The sequence below is a fragment of the Triticum urartu genome, chromosome 2A (assembly GCF_056163025.1).
Source record: "Triticum urartu cultivar PI428250 chromosome 2A, HENAU_Tu73, whole genome shotgun sequence".
NCBI classification, from domain to species: Eukaryota; Viridiplantae; Streptophyta; class Magnoliopsida; order Poales; family Poaceae; genus Triticum; species Triticum urartu.
This window is the reverse complement of record NC_141874.1, coordinates 221,405,143-221,422,436: the sequence shown is the minus strand read 5'-3', so window position 1 is coordinate 221,422,436 and position 17,294 is coordinate 221,405,143. Positions and strand designations below refer to the sequence as shown.

Here is a 17,294-nt window from a genome sequence, read left to right as displayed (position 1 = left end):
TAGTTGTATTGAATGATTAGAAATGATGAATTATATTGAATGGTCAGAAATGATGAATGATAGACACACACTCACCAATTGTATCATTTAATGGATGACACACTGAATCACCACCAATTGAATCTTTTATATAAGTTGTGATGATGAACTACTGTGTCTTCTATAGAAGTTGAGAGGATAACCTAAATGGTTTCAATATCCTTTGTTCATGTGCAATGGTATTTAACAATTGTTCATGGGAAATATCTAGTGTCAGGGGATCTTTCCTGCCTGGGAGCTCCCAGCTGTTGGACCATGGATCCAACGGCCCACGGGTGGATAGTTTGAGTGCATAATGGAACTATTAGCCTTCGGTTGAGAGGACATCTTATATGCTATCGTTGTGACAGGGAGGTATATGTCGATACTACTCCACTCAGTTCCGATCGCTTCTTCCTTTTAAGAGCACTAGTGGACTCGTTGCGCAAAATGACGCAGAGGCACGCTAAAGCCATGTCCGTGATGAAAAAAAAATCCATGATTTGATCCTCTCTAATTGGAAACACGCTGAAATATTCTGTATAATGATATGAATATACACGGCTTATCTTAATAGTATAGATGTCTTTCTCGGTAAAAATAGGTTTTAGCAACCACTTAGATGTAGAGTCTCATTTTAAACTATGATCGTTTTGAAAATCGATATGTGTGTGTGTATGCATGTATTATCATTACTCCTTTATTAATTAGCTAAATAAATGTGTGACAACTTGGCAATACTGAGAGCCTTTTGAATAATTAAACCTAATGTGATTTGAAAATGTTTCCCATTGTTGGTAAAATTAGAAACAATACCAAGGTAGACTCAGGGAAAACCAAAGAAGAATACTTCCCAAGTAGCAGAGAAGATTAGAAAGAAAACCAACGATTTTCAACTACCTATGCATATTGAACATATAAAGGATGAGCCCCTGCGCCCAACTAGCGGCCGTGGCCACGTCTCCTTTTTGCTTTTTGCGCGTGAATTACTGTAGCAGCGCGGAGATGGGGCGCTCGGGACTCATTCCCCTCCTCTCGCCTCCGCCATTGCCTCCTCCCCTCTCCTCTCTCCCGTCTCCTCCCTCTCAACCCTAGCTGCCACCACCCACCCTCTACTGCTCCACCACGCACCCTCCTCCCCTCTGGATCAGGTGCAGGCCAGCCGGTGCGCGCAGGCGGCGGCGCTCCACTCGAGGGCAAAGGGAGGCAACGGCGGCGATGGCCGCCGTGGACACCCGCGGCTATGGTGAGCCCCTGCGCCACCGCCCTCTCTCCTCTCCTCCCCTACTCCCTCACCATCTCTCTCCCCCGCAGACGAACCCCGCCGCCAGGAGGCCGCCATGGAGGCCCGTCCCGAGCTCGCCTCGCCGCTCCTCCGGTGACCCTCGTTGCGCCTGGATCCGGGCGGATCCGACGATTCCCCGACGCGCAGGCGGGCCAGCACGCGGCGCTAGGCGGAGGAGCCCTCCCATGGCGGTGTCAATGTACGTGTGTGTGGATAAATTTCGACGGGATATGCAACCAATCTAATTGTGGATATGTCGTATATGGAAATGATGCTATAAATCTGCTTATAATAATTTTGTGATGCTCAGATTTGTTCAGATAGGCTCATTTTTTCAGTAAAAAGTTGCTTCCCCCATTTCATTGCAGATATTTTGGGTTGCACAATAATAACCTTCAAAATAGTAATTTCTACTATAGAGTCTTCTCATGATGATTTCAGATTAATTATTAATAGATGTTGTTTGGTCATTTCATAGAATGCTTCTGGTATTAATCATATTGTCACTCGGATTGATTCATTCATTTTTAGGCAATACTCAGCTGTTCATGGCAAGATACTTTTAGGAATAAATTCAGTCGTACTGCGCACTTTTTGTATTTCATGTCTATTGAGTAACACTATGACAATAAGCTAATCTGGCACGGAAGGAGCATTTCTTACTTTTGTTTTCGCTGCCCAGTTAATGTTTATGGGTAAATCTTACCAAATTATTTTATGAGATTGCCAAACGAAACAGAACCCCAATAATATGCATGTCTTTTCGCTGTGACATAATGTTCTGATTAGCCTGTAGTTACCTGTTGCATTCCCTTCTGTGATAGATATCCCATATTTGCAATGGTACAACTCAAGGCATTATATAATCATGTGTTATTCTAGAATATAACCAAGGTGAACTTTTTCGGTTTTAGACCAAAGATCAACTTCATCTCTTCTAGAGAAAGAAGCTATTTTGTTCATATATATATATATATATATATATATATATATATATATATATATAGTGTTACTATTCATCATCCAGGGTGCATAATAAGTTATTCTTCACCCGAGGTAATCTTACGATCATTTCATAATTAAATTTCATATATAAATGATCTGCATAAATGGATGTCTCTTTTTTTAAGTATTTTCATATTTTGATTCCTGCCAATTTGATGTATCAACAAGTACTCTCAGCACAAATCAGTATACGCACCACATGAATAGGTTTTAAAAACTTTCAGACTGAATGAAGAATGAATGTGGAGCAACTCACCATGTTAACTTTGTAGGGTGGTGGGTTTGCCATAGGATATGCACTGGCCAGTGTGCGCATGCCGGTGTACGCGCACATGATGTACCTCAAGATCTCAATTCTCACTATGACCATAGGTATGCTCAATGGTTTGGCCTGAACTTTAAATTAGTCATGTGTTGCATTTGTGGTCATGCAGGTGCATCTAACAACAGAAATCCAATTGATGATTGTTGATTATGCTATTGCTTATGGGGCCTTTCTTAAGAGTTGAGAAGGTAGTTAAATTCCTTTTTTTTACCGAACCTATGATAATTGGCTCTAGACATCACACAGACTGGTTCTCAAGTGCTATGTACAAAAGGCTAGAATAGTTGTATCCCAATCTGCTTGAGCTGGAACAATACCTAAACAAAAGAACTAGAAGTACGGTTGTACAAACAATTGTCCTATTTATTCTGTTATGTTCCGCCATGGTACAAGTGGTGAGCAAAATCTGAAGTTAAAGGAGGCATTGACGGCTCTTTGTTACCATGTTCATTTTTGGTTTCAATGATTTCGATGATGAATTCGCACGTCTCAATGTCTTTCTCTGGCTTAGCATGCAATTCCAATGTTAGATACTTATTTGTACAGAAGATAAGCATATAATCCTCTGTAGTGAATAGGCAGAGCAACAGCAAAGGCCTGCCGGTGTGAATTTCTCAGAATGGGAATTGCTACAGTGGCGGCGACGACACATCAGCAGCGGCGGTGTAGCAGTATGGTACCCTGCCTCCACCTTGCCACCAGCCTCCTCTACCTCGCAATGGCGGTGTCTCCGACCTCCAACTCTGGTAACCCCATCCTCCTCTGCGACCCATGTGATATTTTTCTTGCTACGACCCACATTGTCTGCTACTTTTTACTCTTCAGTTATGTTATGTTCTGCGCTTTTGTGGCTACCTGACCACCAATTGTTAAATTAGTAATACTTGGAAACTGGTTCTTACAATGATATTTACTAGAGTAGATGAACAAGTTGTACCAGCATTGCCGTTCTGTGTACACCGCATGAGTTTTGTTAGTTGCATATTTTTTTATGCTAACGTTAGGAAGTCCAATGATGACAATATTCCCCTTAACACGATCATCTTTACAGATATCTGAATAGAACAATATTTTTATCGGCACGGAAAAGAAAAGGTTGATTTCTGCAGTCAGCTAGCTTCTTTTGTGAAGTTCCTTACCCATGCTTCATACGGCTCACTATTTGCTTTCCATTTTTGGATAGACCATCAACCAAGTTCAAATAAACAAAAACATGTGCAATGCGTTGATGAAACTGATATTCACCTTTGTTGCTGTAGGCATTCAAGACCTGGCAGGGCTGGGTCAACCGGCCCTTCGTGTTCAAGACCCGGCTCTGATGAGCCTTGGCAGCCGTGCTACCTGCTTGGCATATTCATCCTGAGCTGTGTCCGGAACCAGACCAGTAGGGGCACCCTGAGCGAGCACTCGAGGTATGCTGTCAAGTTGGACGAGTGCAACCAGGCCAGCTACAGTGTGTGTCCACGGTTCATACAGCAAGGTGTTCGCTCATCTTTGGCTAGAACGAGCACTACAAGAGGAACCCCCCCCCCCCCTACATATTTTTCATTCCTTGATAGATGGTTACATTGTTGTATGTTGGTTAAAGACAATGTTTTTCTTCTTGAATTATGAAACCTCAAACAACACTAAGATATAACCGTTTTGTTCGTTTTGCAATCAAAGCTTCCATCGAATAATGTTTTAGAATTGTGCTCCGTCTTATTCATAAAGTGTGGCTATTTTGTAGATTCATACAAGATACGGCTTTGTGTGCATTGAAATAGCAACAAGTTGGCCTCTCGGTCTCATTTCTGTATACATTTGATTCATACACGCAGCCAGCGTGTCCATGTGGTCTGAATGAATTTCTCTATCCTGTTTTATGTTGTGATGTCTTTGATTTTTGTCTCTTCCAGATTTACATATAGATGCCTCGATGAATACTCAGGAATTTTGTGTGTTCTTTTCTATTTACGGCCTTTAGGTTTTTTTATAATGATTCTAAAACGAGGTCACTCCTACTAATCTTGCTCTCCAGGCCTGGTGGCAGGATGCTTGGTCAAGAATGCAGGGTGAGCAAAAGAAAACTAGGAACACTTTTATCTCTCTGGTCATCTAGAGCATATGGAAGGAGCAAGATAGCGGGCTTTGATAGTGTCTTCACACCGCCCTAGAGGGGGTGCCACTAAGGGCTTTCTCATGGAACGCGGTGCAATGTGGTTTTATGCACGCCTATGAGCAGGCTACGCTGCACGCTGGTCTTCTACTGCTTTCTCAGGCCTATTACTCCCCCTTGAGATGCTTCCAAGGGTTCTATTATGCTCCATTGTATTTTTTTTCCTTTTTTGATTGCATTTCCTTCTCTGTTTCTTTTTTTATATGCAAGGCCATAAATTTTTACCATGCATTCTTACTCACACAGAAAATTACTTCAAAATACACATGCTTCTAAAAATGCACATCCTTTTCAAGACTATGTATATCTTATTATCAAAGGTTATAAGGCAAAATGTGTTTGCCCACGACTAAAAGAAGTAATACATTGTACTTTTTTTCAAAGCACGCGTGGAATTAGCGGGCTCCTTCAGGTATTTCAAGGGAAAAAACAGAATCTGTTTAACTAATTTTCTATATTGCTTATTTATGCATTTGTGACCATAGCTTTCCACTTTAGCTCATAAACTGGATGGCAAAATAGAGTTTGACCATTTCATATCTATGTTGTCTTATTATGAAAATAAAGTTTGTTTTATAGTTGATGCTTAATATGTTTTATCGACCGGTGAATGCTCAACTTTAGCTCATAAACTGGATGGCAAATGCTAATTCTGATGAGCCTTTTGCCACTTATTGTTTTATGGTTGTCTAGACAGCTGATGGCATGCTTCTTTCTTGCTAATTGTCAATTCTTTTGTACATGGTCCTTCAGCTACTTATGCTTTGCTAGACAATGAGAGTATGTAGATAGCATGTATGGTTTTTACATTGTTTTGCGCAGGTTGAGATGCATCACATGATATTTTCCTTTTACATTTATGAGTATTACAGAATCCTTTTTTTCCACAAGGGGCAGTAGCAGTAGCTGTGCCATTTGATTCGAAGGACAAAGAGTTGATCACAAAGGGGTGGCATTCAAGATATATACACACAAAAGAGTATAGAACCAAATTATATGATGTAATTGACCACTATTTATATTAACTTCTCATGTACACAATGTTCACAAGTTCATGTATTAAGTACATTTATTTGTGTTTACTTTTCTTCAATGCAAGTTTACAGCTACTCGGAGTTCTTAATTGTAGACTCAACAATCTTGGCCTACCGATGATCTAATTTGTGGCATTATTACCTCAAGAAAATATTTGCATTTAATTTCTTTTATATATAAGGGGTATAAGTTCTTACCAAATGTACTCAAATATACGGTTATTGAAAAAATGCAAACATTTTCAATACAAACATGGTTTTAAACGGGTCTTTGCGCCATTTGGCGCAACTGGTCATCTAATGACTACAAAGGTCATCGCCATAGCTAAAATGCAGAGGCCTTCACAAAATATCAACGTTTCATATTTTATTATGGAAGTTACTCTTTTAAAAGATTACAAAGTTTGGTATTGGTGGTAACCAGGAAATTTAAAGGTTCAAAGAAAGCACAAAATCGGGAAAAGTCGTATTCCAAATAAGTTAATAGAAAAGTCACTTGATTATCCTATATAAGTGCATGACATGCCACATATAAAAAATCATATTTAAAGACAAAGGTATATTGTCCCCACATAAATTAAAAATCCACCAAGTTCTTTATCGGCCATTACAATCAAATACATATTAAACAGTGAACACGTGGATAAGGCAGATATAAGATCAATTTAGCAATAACACAATATACATGCCTTACAGAGTTACATGAGAGAACAGGCAACTTAGTTGTCGATTTGCATTGATTAAAATTTAGAGTTGCAAATACAGTTCACTTCTTTACAAATGTATGTGCCACACAAATGAGAGAACCCAAAGTTATGTGATGGATAAGACTGAGAAAACATTTCCTTGAATCCTTCAAATTCTTTGTAGCGATCCTTTGTAATGCTCCTTAAACTATTATCAATCAGAATAATATACTTCTCAACATTTACACCTCGATGTAAAAAACAAAGGCAATATAATGTGTTTTTTTGGCTAACATGTAACCTGACCTACATCTGAACCAGCACTACAAAGAGTCAACCTGCTATATAATCTCATCTGACTTCAGAAACTCATTTGCTCTCTCACCTTTATTCCCTATACAATGGAAAATTTTAATATGGGTTACTAGGCCATGTCACTTCTTTACAAATGTATCCACACAAACAAAAGAACCCGAAGTTACAGAATAGACCGACTCAAAATAATTTACTTCTCAACATCTACATCTTTATGTAAAAACAAAGGCAATATAATGTGTTTTTTTGGATAACAGAAAAACGTAACCTATATCTGACTGATTGCAGGTGCATGCTAAATAAATGAGAATACTTTCCTCAGATCTGTATAGGAATCTATGATCGGTACATTTATCCACTATCCAGATATAGTACATCTATCCATTATGCAGAAAACATTTTACTTTGTCAAGTAATTTGCATGAATCGTAGTAATTTCAATTCATTTTTGGAAGAAAATCAAAGCCAAGTTCTTGGGGCACTGGAAAAAAACTTTCCGATGAACAAAACGGAGTCTATAAAGTGACAAATAATTTGTCAATCTACACGCAATATTATAGTTTTGATCTGAACAACTAAACCTGAATCAATAATATAACCTAAATGCAAAGACTCTGGGTGACAAAAATGTGTGCATATCTGAACAAACATGGGGTTCTTCATAACTTCAAATCCAGATAGGACTTGAAGAGAAGTTATGTAAATTAGGATTACATTATATATACATTTGCTATATTTCTACATATATACTAAAAAATTCCAAGCAATGTCATTCATTATTGATACATGCCTTTCCAATCTATTTGTTCCATTAATTCAAGAGAACTACTAAAATGATGATATATTAATTCATGAGAAGTAGGCAACTCTTGTTCCATACAAACATGAGGCAGCTGTCATTTAAATCGCAAGAAACTGTATCAACAACTATATACAGTTCTTATTTCATTCACATATTTTTCTTAAGACTAACACCATAATTCAAGCATATGTTTCATTCTTGCCTCTGATCATGATATTATATATGTTAGAATAAATCCGAGACATACCTAGATCATCCGAGAATCAAACAATCACACGAGCACGACACCGAGATTTGTTAACGAGGTTCATCGATATGGCTACATCCCCGGGTCCTGACTATGGGCGCTCCTTCCCATGACACCGCTACAATACCGCACCTGGTCGCCCTGGACATCGGCACATGCCGCCGGCTTCCCCTGCGTTCCGGTGCTATTATGTTGGCATAGGTTACAACAAGTGTCTATCCCCGCTATATATAAGAGGCCTAGGATACAAGTGTCCTACTAGAACACGATTCCATATTCTATCTAAACACAATACAACTACAAGTCCAACTGTAACCTACATTGTACACTATATTCGACACAATGGCGAATATTCTCCACCACCTTGAATTCGTCCATGCGTCAAACTTCCATGTACATTGGACTTGAGCTTATCCCATGAGTACCGCTGTTACTCCAAAGACTCCATATGACTCCACCTGCAACTTGTAGTCCCTTTTTTTCTTGACCATAGTCAACACTCGAGCAAAATTAAGTTACTCTTTACTCTAGTCTGTGCTCCCAACTTCCAGAGTATCCGTCCAACACCATCACACACTAATCATGGACCTGCGTGAAAGTGAACAACTCACATATTGGGTGTCACACGTAAGAGTTACCTGAACTCAACATCACTGCTCCTTTCTTGACCGTTTGTCTGAAACTTGAAGGAATTTCACCGTTGCTTGTAGTCATCCCGAGTCAAATTCGCAGTTGTCTCACCATATGTATGACCACCAGAGCCCTGGCCCGTCTCCATGTTCCGTGCGCGCCGCACGCCTCGCCGCTATTACCGCGTCGAGCCTCCACTGTCCTGATCGAGTCTCAGGGTCACGAACCCACACCACTCAACCCCCACTGCAGAGTACCATCGGTCATCACCGACCGCTGACGAGTTTCACGCTTCCATCAAACCACTGGGCTCCAGTCCGAATTACGTGTCACTCGCTTTTCTCCAGCTGAATAGGCTTCGACTCCCTGTGCACTTACGCCGTAGCCTCTCAATCCAGCTCCACCTTCAACGAGACTCCATGGTGGTTGTATGTGCCACCCCGCACCCCGTCGACTCTAAGATCTCATGTGCACTGTCTTGAATCAACTCCGCGCCATAGCCTTGTTGAAGCCACACAAGCACTCGAGCCTGCGCCACGTGTTTCCACGCCCCAGAAGTCATCTTTCAATCTCGCCGACTCCGAATCCAACTCGACGCTGCTCCATGCAATTGCATTGCCGCACGTATTTTCCGATTGCATCGCCGACGCCTGATCCTTCCGCGGTCTCCACCTCATCTAGATCAACCAGACAGTCACCTCACAACCTAGCTCATGATACCACTTGTTAGAATAAATCCGAGGCATACCTAGATCATCCGAGGACCAAACAATCACACGAGCACGACACCGAGATTTGTTAACGAGGTTCACCGATATGGCTACATCCCCGGAGCCTGACTATGGGCGCTCCTCCCCATGACACCGCTACAATATCGCACCCGGTCGCCCTGGACACCGGCACATGCCGCCGGCTTCCCCTGCGTTCCAGTGCTATTATGTTGGCATAGGTTACAACGTGTGTCTATCCCCGCTATATATGAGAGGCCTAGGATACAAGTGTCCTACTAGGACACGACTCCATATCCTATCTAAACACGATACAACTACAAGTCCAACTGTAACCTACATTGTACACTATATTCGACACAACTCTAACAATATAAAGGATAACTGAGAGACACGTTCCAATGGAAATAGTAGTAGAGCTATAGGAAATAGAGAAACTCATTGAGGTATGACTATGGACAAAGAAATGGGGGAATAAAGTAATCATCTCGCTTCAGAATCATCGGAATGAGAAAACACTGATACCGACTACTACACACTGATGTGGTTGCTTCTCTTCTTGGAACAATAATATTAGTCCTCTGTCCACATGAAATGAAGTGATTAATGGTCATCTAGCCTCAAATAGTGTATTTTTGAAACTAAAACACAGAAAGGCAAGTGCTGAGGTTGAAACAGAATCACCTATGTTATCACAAAGATTTGAGAAAGTAAGGAAACATCCAACATGGGAAACTTGCCATCCATCCTAAAATTCCTAAAATCTGAGTGGCATCAGATGCATGAATAACATCAGATTCAGCGTAAGGCAAAGAAAGTATAGATTGCAATCCTATAGAACCAAAAAGGAAAAACAATAAAAGTGGGGACATTGCATATATGACGAAATAGAAGTTATTGTTCATTTTTACAATTGCTGCTTTGGATTCTAATTCATACTCTAACATAGGACGGCTATATTCCTGTATTTATATGCTATAAATAAAGTATATAAGATAAGAATGAAACTATGCGCAGAAAGCTGCAAGATCGACATCCTTGCTAGCAAAAAATATGGCCTTTTCTTCTCGCTGAAAGTACATCTCTGTAAGAATCGCAAGTTAAGCACAAGTCTAACTAACAATTTATCACAGGAGCAACAACAGAATGCTGGCTACACTAAAAAAGAATGCACCTTAACCAAAGCTCTAATCAGCAACAGAAACAAAAGATGTCAGTTCCTAGACCCTAAATCCTTGCAACTCATAGACCATGTGGAATAGAGGGCAACCACAGTACGCAAAACAACCTAGAAGAGGTAAAAAATCAGACGCAGGCGGATCGAAAAGAACATAGATTACCACATGTTATGCCTTCACCTAGGCTTAAAACCTGAGAAGAGCATCATACGAACACACAACTACTTTAACTTCAAAAGAACCAACTCCATAACACAGATGAACATTAGAGCATCACTTTTCAGTACCGCCATAATGACCTCACCTAGGCACGAAACAAACAACCTAGTACTCAATCTGGGCAGAGTTGCACATAATGAAAATCCTAAATCATGTTTAAAGGCAATGTTACATGGGTTGACAAAATATATCCACATGCAGTCACGGATGCTTTAACTTCCACACCACTTCTACACTATATAAAAATTGAATATCGTGTGTGCATGGACAGCCATATACAATTTTTTTTCAAACAAAATCCACACAGAAATATCACTATTTAAGGTATTCATGAAGTTCTCAGTACGTCCGGCAACAGCAACAAATCAACAAGTAGTATAGCACCAAAATGTTTGGCAAGTGCCTTCATCAATGTTTCCTAATAAATCTCAGAACCTGATACATAATGAGATGGATAATTATAAGTAATGGTGTTCACAAAAAGCATATAAGCTGACATGGCTCAAGGACACAAATTTCATTCAACAGAGACAATATGCAATGACAAAAAATAATTTACCTGATGGACCAGATGATAAATTCGCTGGTTTATTGAAGAAATTTCGGAGAACTGCTCAATGAATCCCTTCTTTTCCAAATGTAAGAATGAACATGATAGGAGCACATCCTTCGTATTCTCGCTGCATAAATGGACATCAATAAATATATAAAGGTATAAATACGTGACAGAACATTAGTCAAGCATACAAAGAAGCTAAAAAACAGCATAAGACGTCAAGCAAATCAAAGGAACATTAAGTCAAAGCATCACCTGAGGTAGTAGGGAAAATTCTCAAATGTAACTTCAATATCACTTGGACTAATAATTATGGCCCTTCCATTTAATAGGAGCAAGCCCTTGTCTCATATAGCCTCTAACTCGCACAGACCTCCTTGCTGAATAAAAACGATAACCGATGATTATTATATACTTCCTCCGTTCCTAAATATAAGTCTTTTTAGACATTTCAAATGGAATACAATATACGGATGTATGTAGACATATTTTAGAGTGTAGATTCATTTATTTTGCTCTGTATGTAGTCACTTGGTGAAATCTCTAGAAAGAATTATATTTGGGAACGGAGGGAGTACATCAGTGAGCAACTGACAGTGCTCCTGCGCTTCTCGCATCGGAAAATCAGCAAGAAAATACAAGGATGTACCTCAACGTGCCGCAGTTTGCAAAGTATTTTGCGGACAAGTTGGTCTTTCAACGATAGATTGCGTCTTTTGTTTTGGCCAATAGAAAATTGAGGGACACAGATAGGGAGATGAGGACTCTGGTTCATAAATAAATATTTAATATCCTTGTTATGCAGTAATAAAATAAAAAATATCCTGAAGGTCACAACAACACATACTTTAACCAACAACTCGTAATGTGACATATTTGGAACAACGATTGCAATAATTTCTAGTCATCCTTTCCTTGTTCTTTTTGCTTTTAGGAAAAAGAGGGGAGAAGCCTTGTTAGCTGGGTAGAAGAAAAGAGGGAAGGGTGTCTGAACGCGCCGATGAATCGGGGCCGAGCGGAGGAGGCCGCATGGGGAGAGAAGGAACGGGTGAATCTCACCTCGGTGTGTCGGCGTCGGATGCGCTCGCCGTCGCTCGACGTGTGCGCAGCTCCCCAAACAACTCAGCCAGGTCCAGCCGCCGCCGCCATCTATCTTTTCCCCTCCCTCCCTCCCTCCCTAATAAGCAGCAGCCGGCAGGGAGATGTTAGAGGAAGAAGAGGACAAGACAAGTCGTCTCAGGCCTTGGTCCTTCCTTCGAGGTGCGCCGGAATCCTTGGGCATGCATCGGGTTGGGAAGTACGGGTTGGAGGACGGCGTCGGGCGCGGCCGTTCCTCGACGTAGACCACCTCGGCCAGCTTATGGTGTCCAGCCGCTTCCGCTGCTCTCATGCTCACCGCTGCCGCTGTCAGAAGGAGGAAGAGGCGGTGCGCAGGCAGGGGTGGGGAGCCGCCGCCGGGTGAGGGGAGGAGGAGCAGGAAGGTCTTGTTTTACCGCTTGGCTCTAGGTTTTTTTATCTGTTCCCCAATTTGTACGGTGCGACCCTACCTATCTGTTTAGGGTAAAACGGACAAACAGAGCGGCCCAGCGGCAGACTTATTTTACTTTTTCGTCCGTTTCGTGTCCGTTTCACCTTATTTTTGGATCAAAATTGGTCTCGTCTTGAGGCAAAAGCGGACACAAACGGACACTCTCTGGCCACTCCTCGTCCGCCTCGATCCGCTTGCATGTGTTGTGTGGTCCGCCTGTCATAGAAATAAAAAAGGGCCCATCTGCCCACCCATTTCCTTACTCCTCCTTTTTCTCTTTTTCCACGGCCATGGATTCATGCGTACATGCAGGCGGGGCGCGGGAGCAGGCGCAGCGGCGGCGGGGCGGGCAAGGCGCGGTGAGGCAGGCGCGAGCGAGGGCGGGGCGAGCCGAGGCAGGCGCGGGCGAGGCGCGGCCGGCGGCGAGGCAGGCGCGGGAGAGGCGAGGGCGGGAGCGAGCGGGGGCGCGGCGAGGCAGGGCGTGGGCGCGCGCGGGGCGCGGCGTGGCGCGGGAGGTGGTGATACGTCCATTTTGCATCATGCTTTTATATCAATATTTATTGCATTATGGGCTGTTATTACACATTATGTCACAATACTTATGCCTATTCTCTCTTATTTTACAAGGTTTACATAAAAAGGGAAAATGCCGGCAGCTGGGATTCTGGGCTGGAAAAGGAGCAAATATTAGAGACCTATTCTGAACAGCTCCAAAAGTCCTGAAACTCCACGGAAGACGTTTTCCAAATATATAAAAAATACTGAGAGCAAGAACTTCACCAGGGGGGCCACATCCTACCCACGAGGGTGGGGGCGCGCCCTACCCCCTGGGCACGCTCCCTACCTCGTGGGCCCCCTGGTGGCCCTCCGGTGGCCATTTTCTGCTATATGGAGTCTTTCGATGGGAAAAAAATCATAAGCCATTTTCTCGGACAAAACTCCGCCGCCACGAGGCGGAATCTTGGCGGAACCAATTTAGGGCTCTGGCGGAGCTGTTCTGCCGGGGAAACTTCCCTCCCGGAGGGGGAAATCATCGCCATCGTCATCACCAACGCTCCTCTCATCGGGAGAGGGCAATCTTCATCAACATCTTCATCAGCACCATCTCATCTCAAAACCCTAGTTCATCTCTTGTATCCAATTCTTGTCTCAAGTTCGGGATTGGTGCTAGTAGGTTGCTAGTAGTGTTCATTACTCCTTGTAGTTGATGCTAGTTGGTTTAATTGGTGGAAGATCATATGTTCAGATCCTATATGCGTATTAATACCCCTCTGATTATGAACATGTTTATGCTTTGTGAGTAGTTACTTTTGTTTCTGAGGACATGGGAGAAGTCTTGCTATTAGTAGTCATGCAAATTTGGTATTCGTTTGATATTTTGATGAGATGTATGTTGTCTCTCCTCTAGTGGTGTTATGTGAACATCGACTACATGACACTTCACCATTATTTGGGCCTAGAGGAAGGCATCGAGAAGTAATAAGTAGATGATGGGTTGCTAGAGTGATAGAAGCTTAAACCCTAGTTTATGCGTTGCTTCGTAAGGGGCTGATTTGGATCCATATGTTTCGTGCTATGGTTAGGTTTACCTTAATACTTTTGTTGTAGTTGCGCATGCTTACAATAGAGGTTAAGCATAAGTGGGATGCTTGTTCAAGTAAGAGCAGTACCCAAGCACCGGTCCACCCATATACCAAATTATCAAAGTACCGAACGCGAATCATATGAACGTGATGAAAACTAGCTTGACGATATTCCGATGTGTCCTCGAGAGCACTTTACATCATATAAGAGTTTGTCCAGACTTGTCCTTTGCTACAAAAAGGATTGGGCCACCTTGCTACACCTTATTTACTTTTATTACTTGTTGCTCATTACAAATTATCTTATCACAAAACTATCTGTTACCACTTATTTCAGTACTTGCACAGAATATCTTGCTGGAAACCGCTTATCATTTCCTTCTGCTCCTCGTTGGGTTCGACACTCTTACTTATCGAAAGGACTACGATAGATCCCCTATACTTGTGGGTCATCAAGACTCTTTTCTGACGCCGTTGCCAGGGAGTGAAGCGCCTTTGGTAGGTGGAATTTGGTAAGGAAAAATTTATATAGTGTGCTGAAATTTACTGTCACTTGTTACCATGGAAAGTAATCCTCTGAGGGGCTTGTTCGGGGTATCTTCACCCCGACCAGTAGAGTAAAGACTTGCTCCTCAACCTACTGAACCTACTGAAAATGAAAATGAAAATGCTTGCTTTGAAGTTCCTTCGGGTATAATAGAAAAACTGCTAGCTAATCCTTTTTTAGAGATGGAACAGAACATCCTGATGAACATCTGATATATGTGGATGAAGTTTGTGGATTATTTAAGCTTGCAGGTGTATCCGGAGATGTTGTTAAGAAGAAGGTCTTCCCTTTATCTTTGAGGGGAGATGCATTGACATGGTATAGGCTATGTGATGATATGGGGTCTTGGAATTATAAACGATTGAAATTGGAATTTCATCAGAAGTTTTATTCTATGCATCTTGTTCATCGTGATCGCAATTATATATATAATGTTTGGCCTCGCGAAGGAGAAAGCATCACTCAAACTTGGGGGAGGCTTAAATCAATGTTATATTCATGCCCCAATCATGAGCTCTCAAGAGAAATGATTATTGAAAAATTTTATACTCGGCTTTCTGATAACAATCGCACCATGCTTGATACTTCTTGTGTTGGCTCTTTTATGATGAAGACTATTGAACTCAAATGGGATTTATTGGAAAGAATTAAACGCAACTCTGAAGATTGGGACCTCGACAATGGTAAGGAGTCAGGTATGACACCTAGTTTTGATTGTGTTAATCTTTTATGGATATCGATATTTTTCGTAAATTTAGCACTAAATATGGACTTGACTCTGAGATAGTAGCTTTTTTCTGTGAATCTTTTGCTGCCTATGTTGATCTCCCCAAGGAGAAGTGGTTTAAATATCATCATCACATAGAAGTAAAAGTAGTTGCACCTATTAAAGTTGAAGAAAAGACTATCACTTATAATGATCCTATTGTTCCTACTTCTTATGTTGAGAAACCACCTTTTCCTGTTAGGATAAAGGATCATGCTAAAGCTTCAACTGTGGTTCGTAAAAGCAATATTAAAACATATACACCTCCTGAGCAAGTTAAAATTGAACCTAATATTGCTATCATTAAAGATCTCTTGTCTGATAATATTGATGGGCATGTTATTTATTTCTGTGATGAAACTGCTAGAATTGCTAAACCCCGTGATAAAGATAAACCTAGACATGTGGTACGCATGCATGTTATTTCTTTTAAAATAGGAGATCATTGTTATCATGGCTTATGTGATATGGGTGCTAGTGCTAGTGCAATACATTATTCCTTATACAAAGAAGTTATGCATGATATTGCAGCTGCTGAGATGGAAGATATTGATGTCACAATTAAACTTGCCAATAGAGATACTATCTCACCAATGGGAATTGTTAGAGATGTTGAAGTCTTGTGTGGGAAAACTAAATATCCTGCTGATTTTCTTGTTCTTGGTTCCCCACAAGATACCTTTTGTCCCATTATATTTGGTAGACCCTTCTTAAATACTGTTAATGCTACCATAGATTGCAAAAGAGATGTTGTTACTATCGGTTTAGATGATATGACTCATGAATTTAATTTTTCTAAATTTAGTAGACAACACCGTGAAGAAGAATTACCTAGTAAGGATGAAATTATTGGTCTTGCTTCTATTGTTGTACCTCCTAGTGATCCTTTAGAACAATACTTGCTAGACCATGAAAATGATATGTTTATGAATGAAAGAAGGAAATTAGATGAAGTATTCTTTAAACAGGAACCTATTCTGAAAAATAATTAACCTGTTGAAATCCTAGGGGATCCTCCTCCACCCAAGTGTGACCCCATGTTTGAGCTTAAACGTTACCTGATACTCTTAAATATGCTTATCTTGATGAGAAAAAGATATATCCTGTTATTATTAGTGCTAACCTTTCAGAGCATGAGGAAGAGAGATTATTGAAAACTCTGAAGAAGCACCGCGTTGCTATTGGGTATACTCTTGATGATCTTAAGGGCATTAGTCCTACTCTATGTCAACATAAAATTAATTTGGAAGAAGATGCTAAACCAGTTCGTGATCATCAACGCCGGTTGAATCCTAAAATGAAAGAAGTGGTAAGAAAGGAGATACTAAAGCTCCTTGAGGCGGGTATAATTTATCACGTTGCTGATAGTCAATGGGTAAGCCCTGTCCATTGTGTCCCTAAGAAGGGAGGTATTACTGCTGTTCCTAATGATAAAGATGAATTGATTCCTCAAAGAATTATTACAGGTTATAGGATGGTAATTGATTTTCGCAAATTAAATAAGGCTACTAAAAAGGATCATTACCCCTTATCTTTTATCGATCAAATGCTAGAAAGATTGTCCAAACATACACATTTTTGCTTTCTAGATGGTTATTCTGGTTTCTCTCAAATACCTGTGTCAGCCAAAGATCAATCAAAGACTACCTTTACATGCCCTTTTGGTACTTTTGCTTATAGACAT

The 17,294-nt window shown here is 41.0% G+C and overlaps 1 protein-coding gene and 1 long non-coding RNA gene across 3 annotated transcripts; one reads left to right on the top strand and one right to left on the bottom strand.

Annotated features, from left to right (window-relative positions):
• Window positions 1-978: 978 nt before the first annotated feature.
• Window positions 979-5,208, top strand: LOC147984642 (uncharacterized). Its single transcript, XM_087539788.1, has 5 exons — window positions 979-1,264; window positions 1,333-1,502; window positions 2,581-2,680; window positions 3,212-3,379; window positions 3,893-5,208. The coding sequence occupies exons 3-5, from the start codon at window positions 2,623-2,625 to the stop codon at window positions 3,994-3,996; spliced, it is 330 nt and encodes a 109-aa protein (XP_087395914.1). The 5' UTR covers window positions 979-1,264; window positions 1,333-1,502; window positions 2,581-2,622; the 3' UTR covers window positions 3,997-5,208.
• A 1,320-nt stretch (window positions 5,209-6,528) lies between these two features.
• Window positions 6,529-12,760, bottom strand: LOC125537131 (uncharacterized). Of its 2 annotated transcripts, XR_015616150.1 has the most exons (4): window positions 12,246-12,760; window positions 11,442-11,566; window positions 11,190-11,310; window positions 6,529-11,065 (listed from the first exon to the last, which is right to left on the bottom strand). It is a non-coding gene; the product is annotated as an uncharacterized LOC125537131 (long non-coding RNA). The 2 variants fall into 2 exon arrangements; XR_015616149.1 differs by having other exon boundaries at window positions 6,529-11,310; window positions 12,246-12,752.
• Window positions 12,761-17,294: the final 4,534 nt, after the last annotated feature.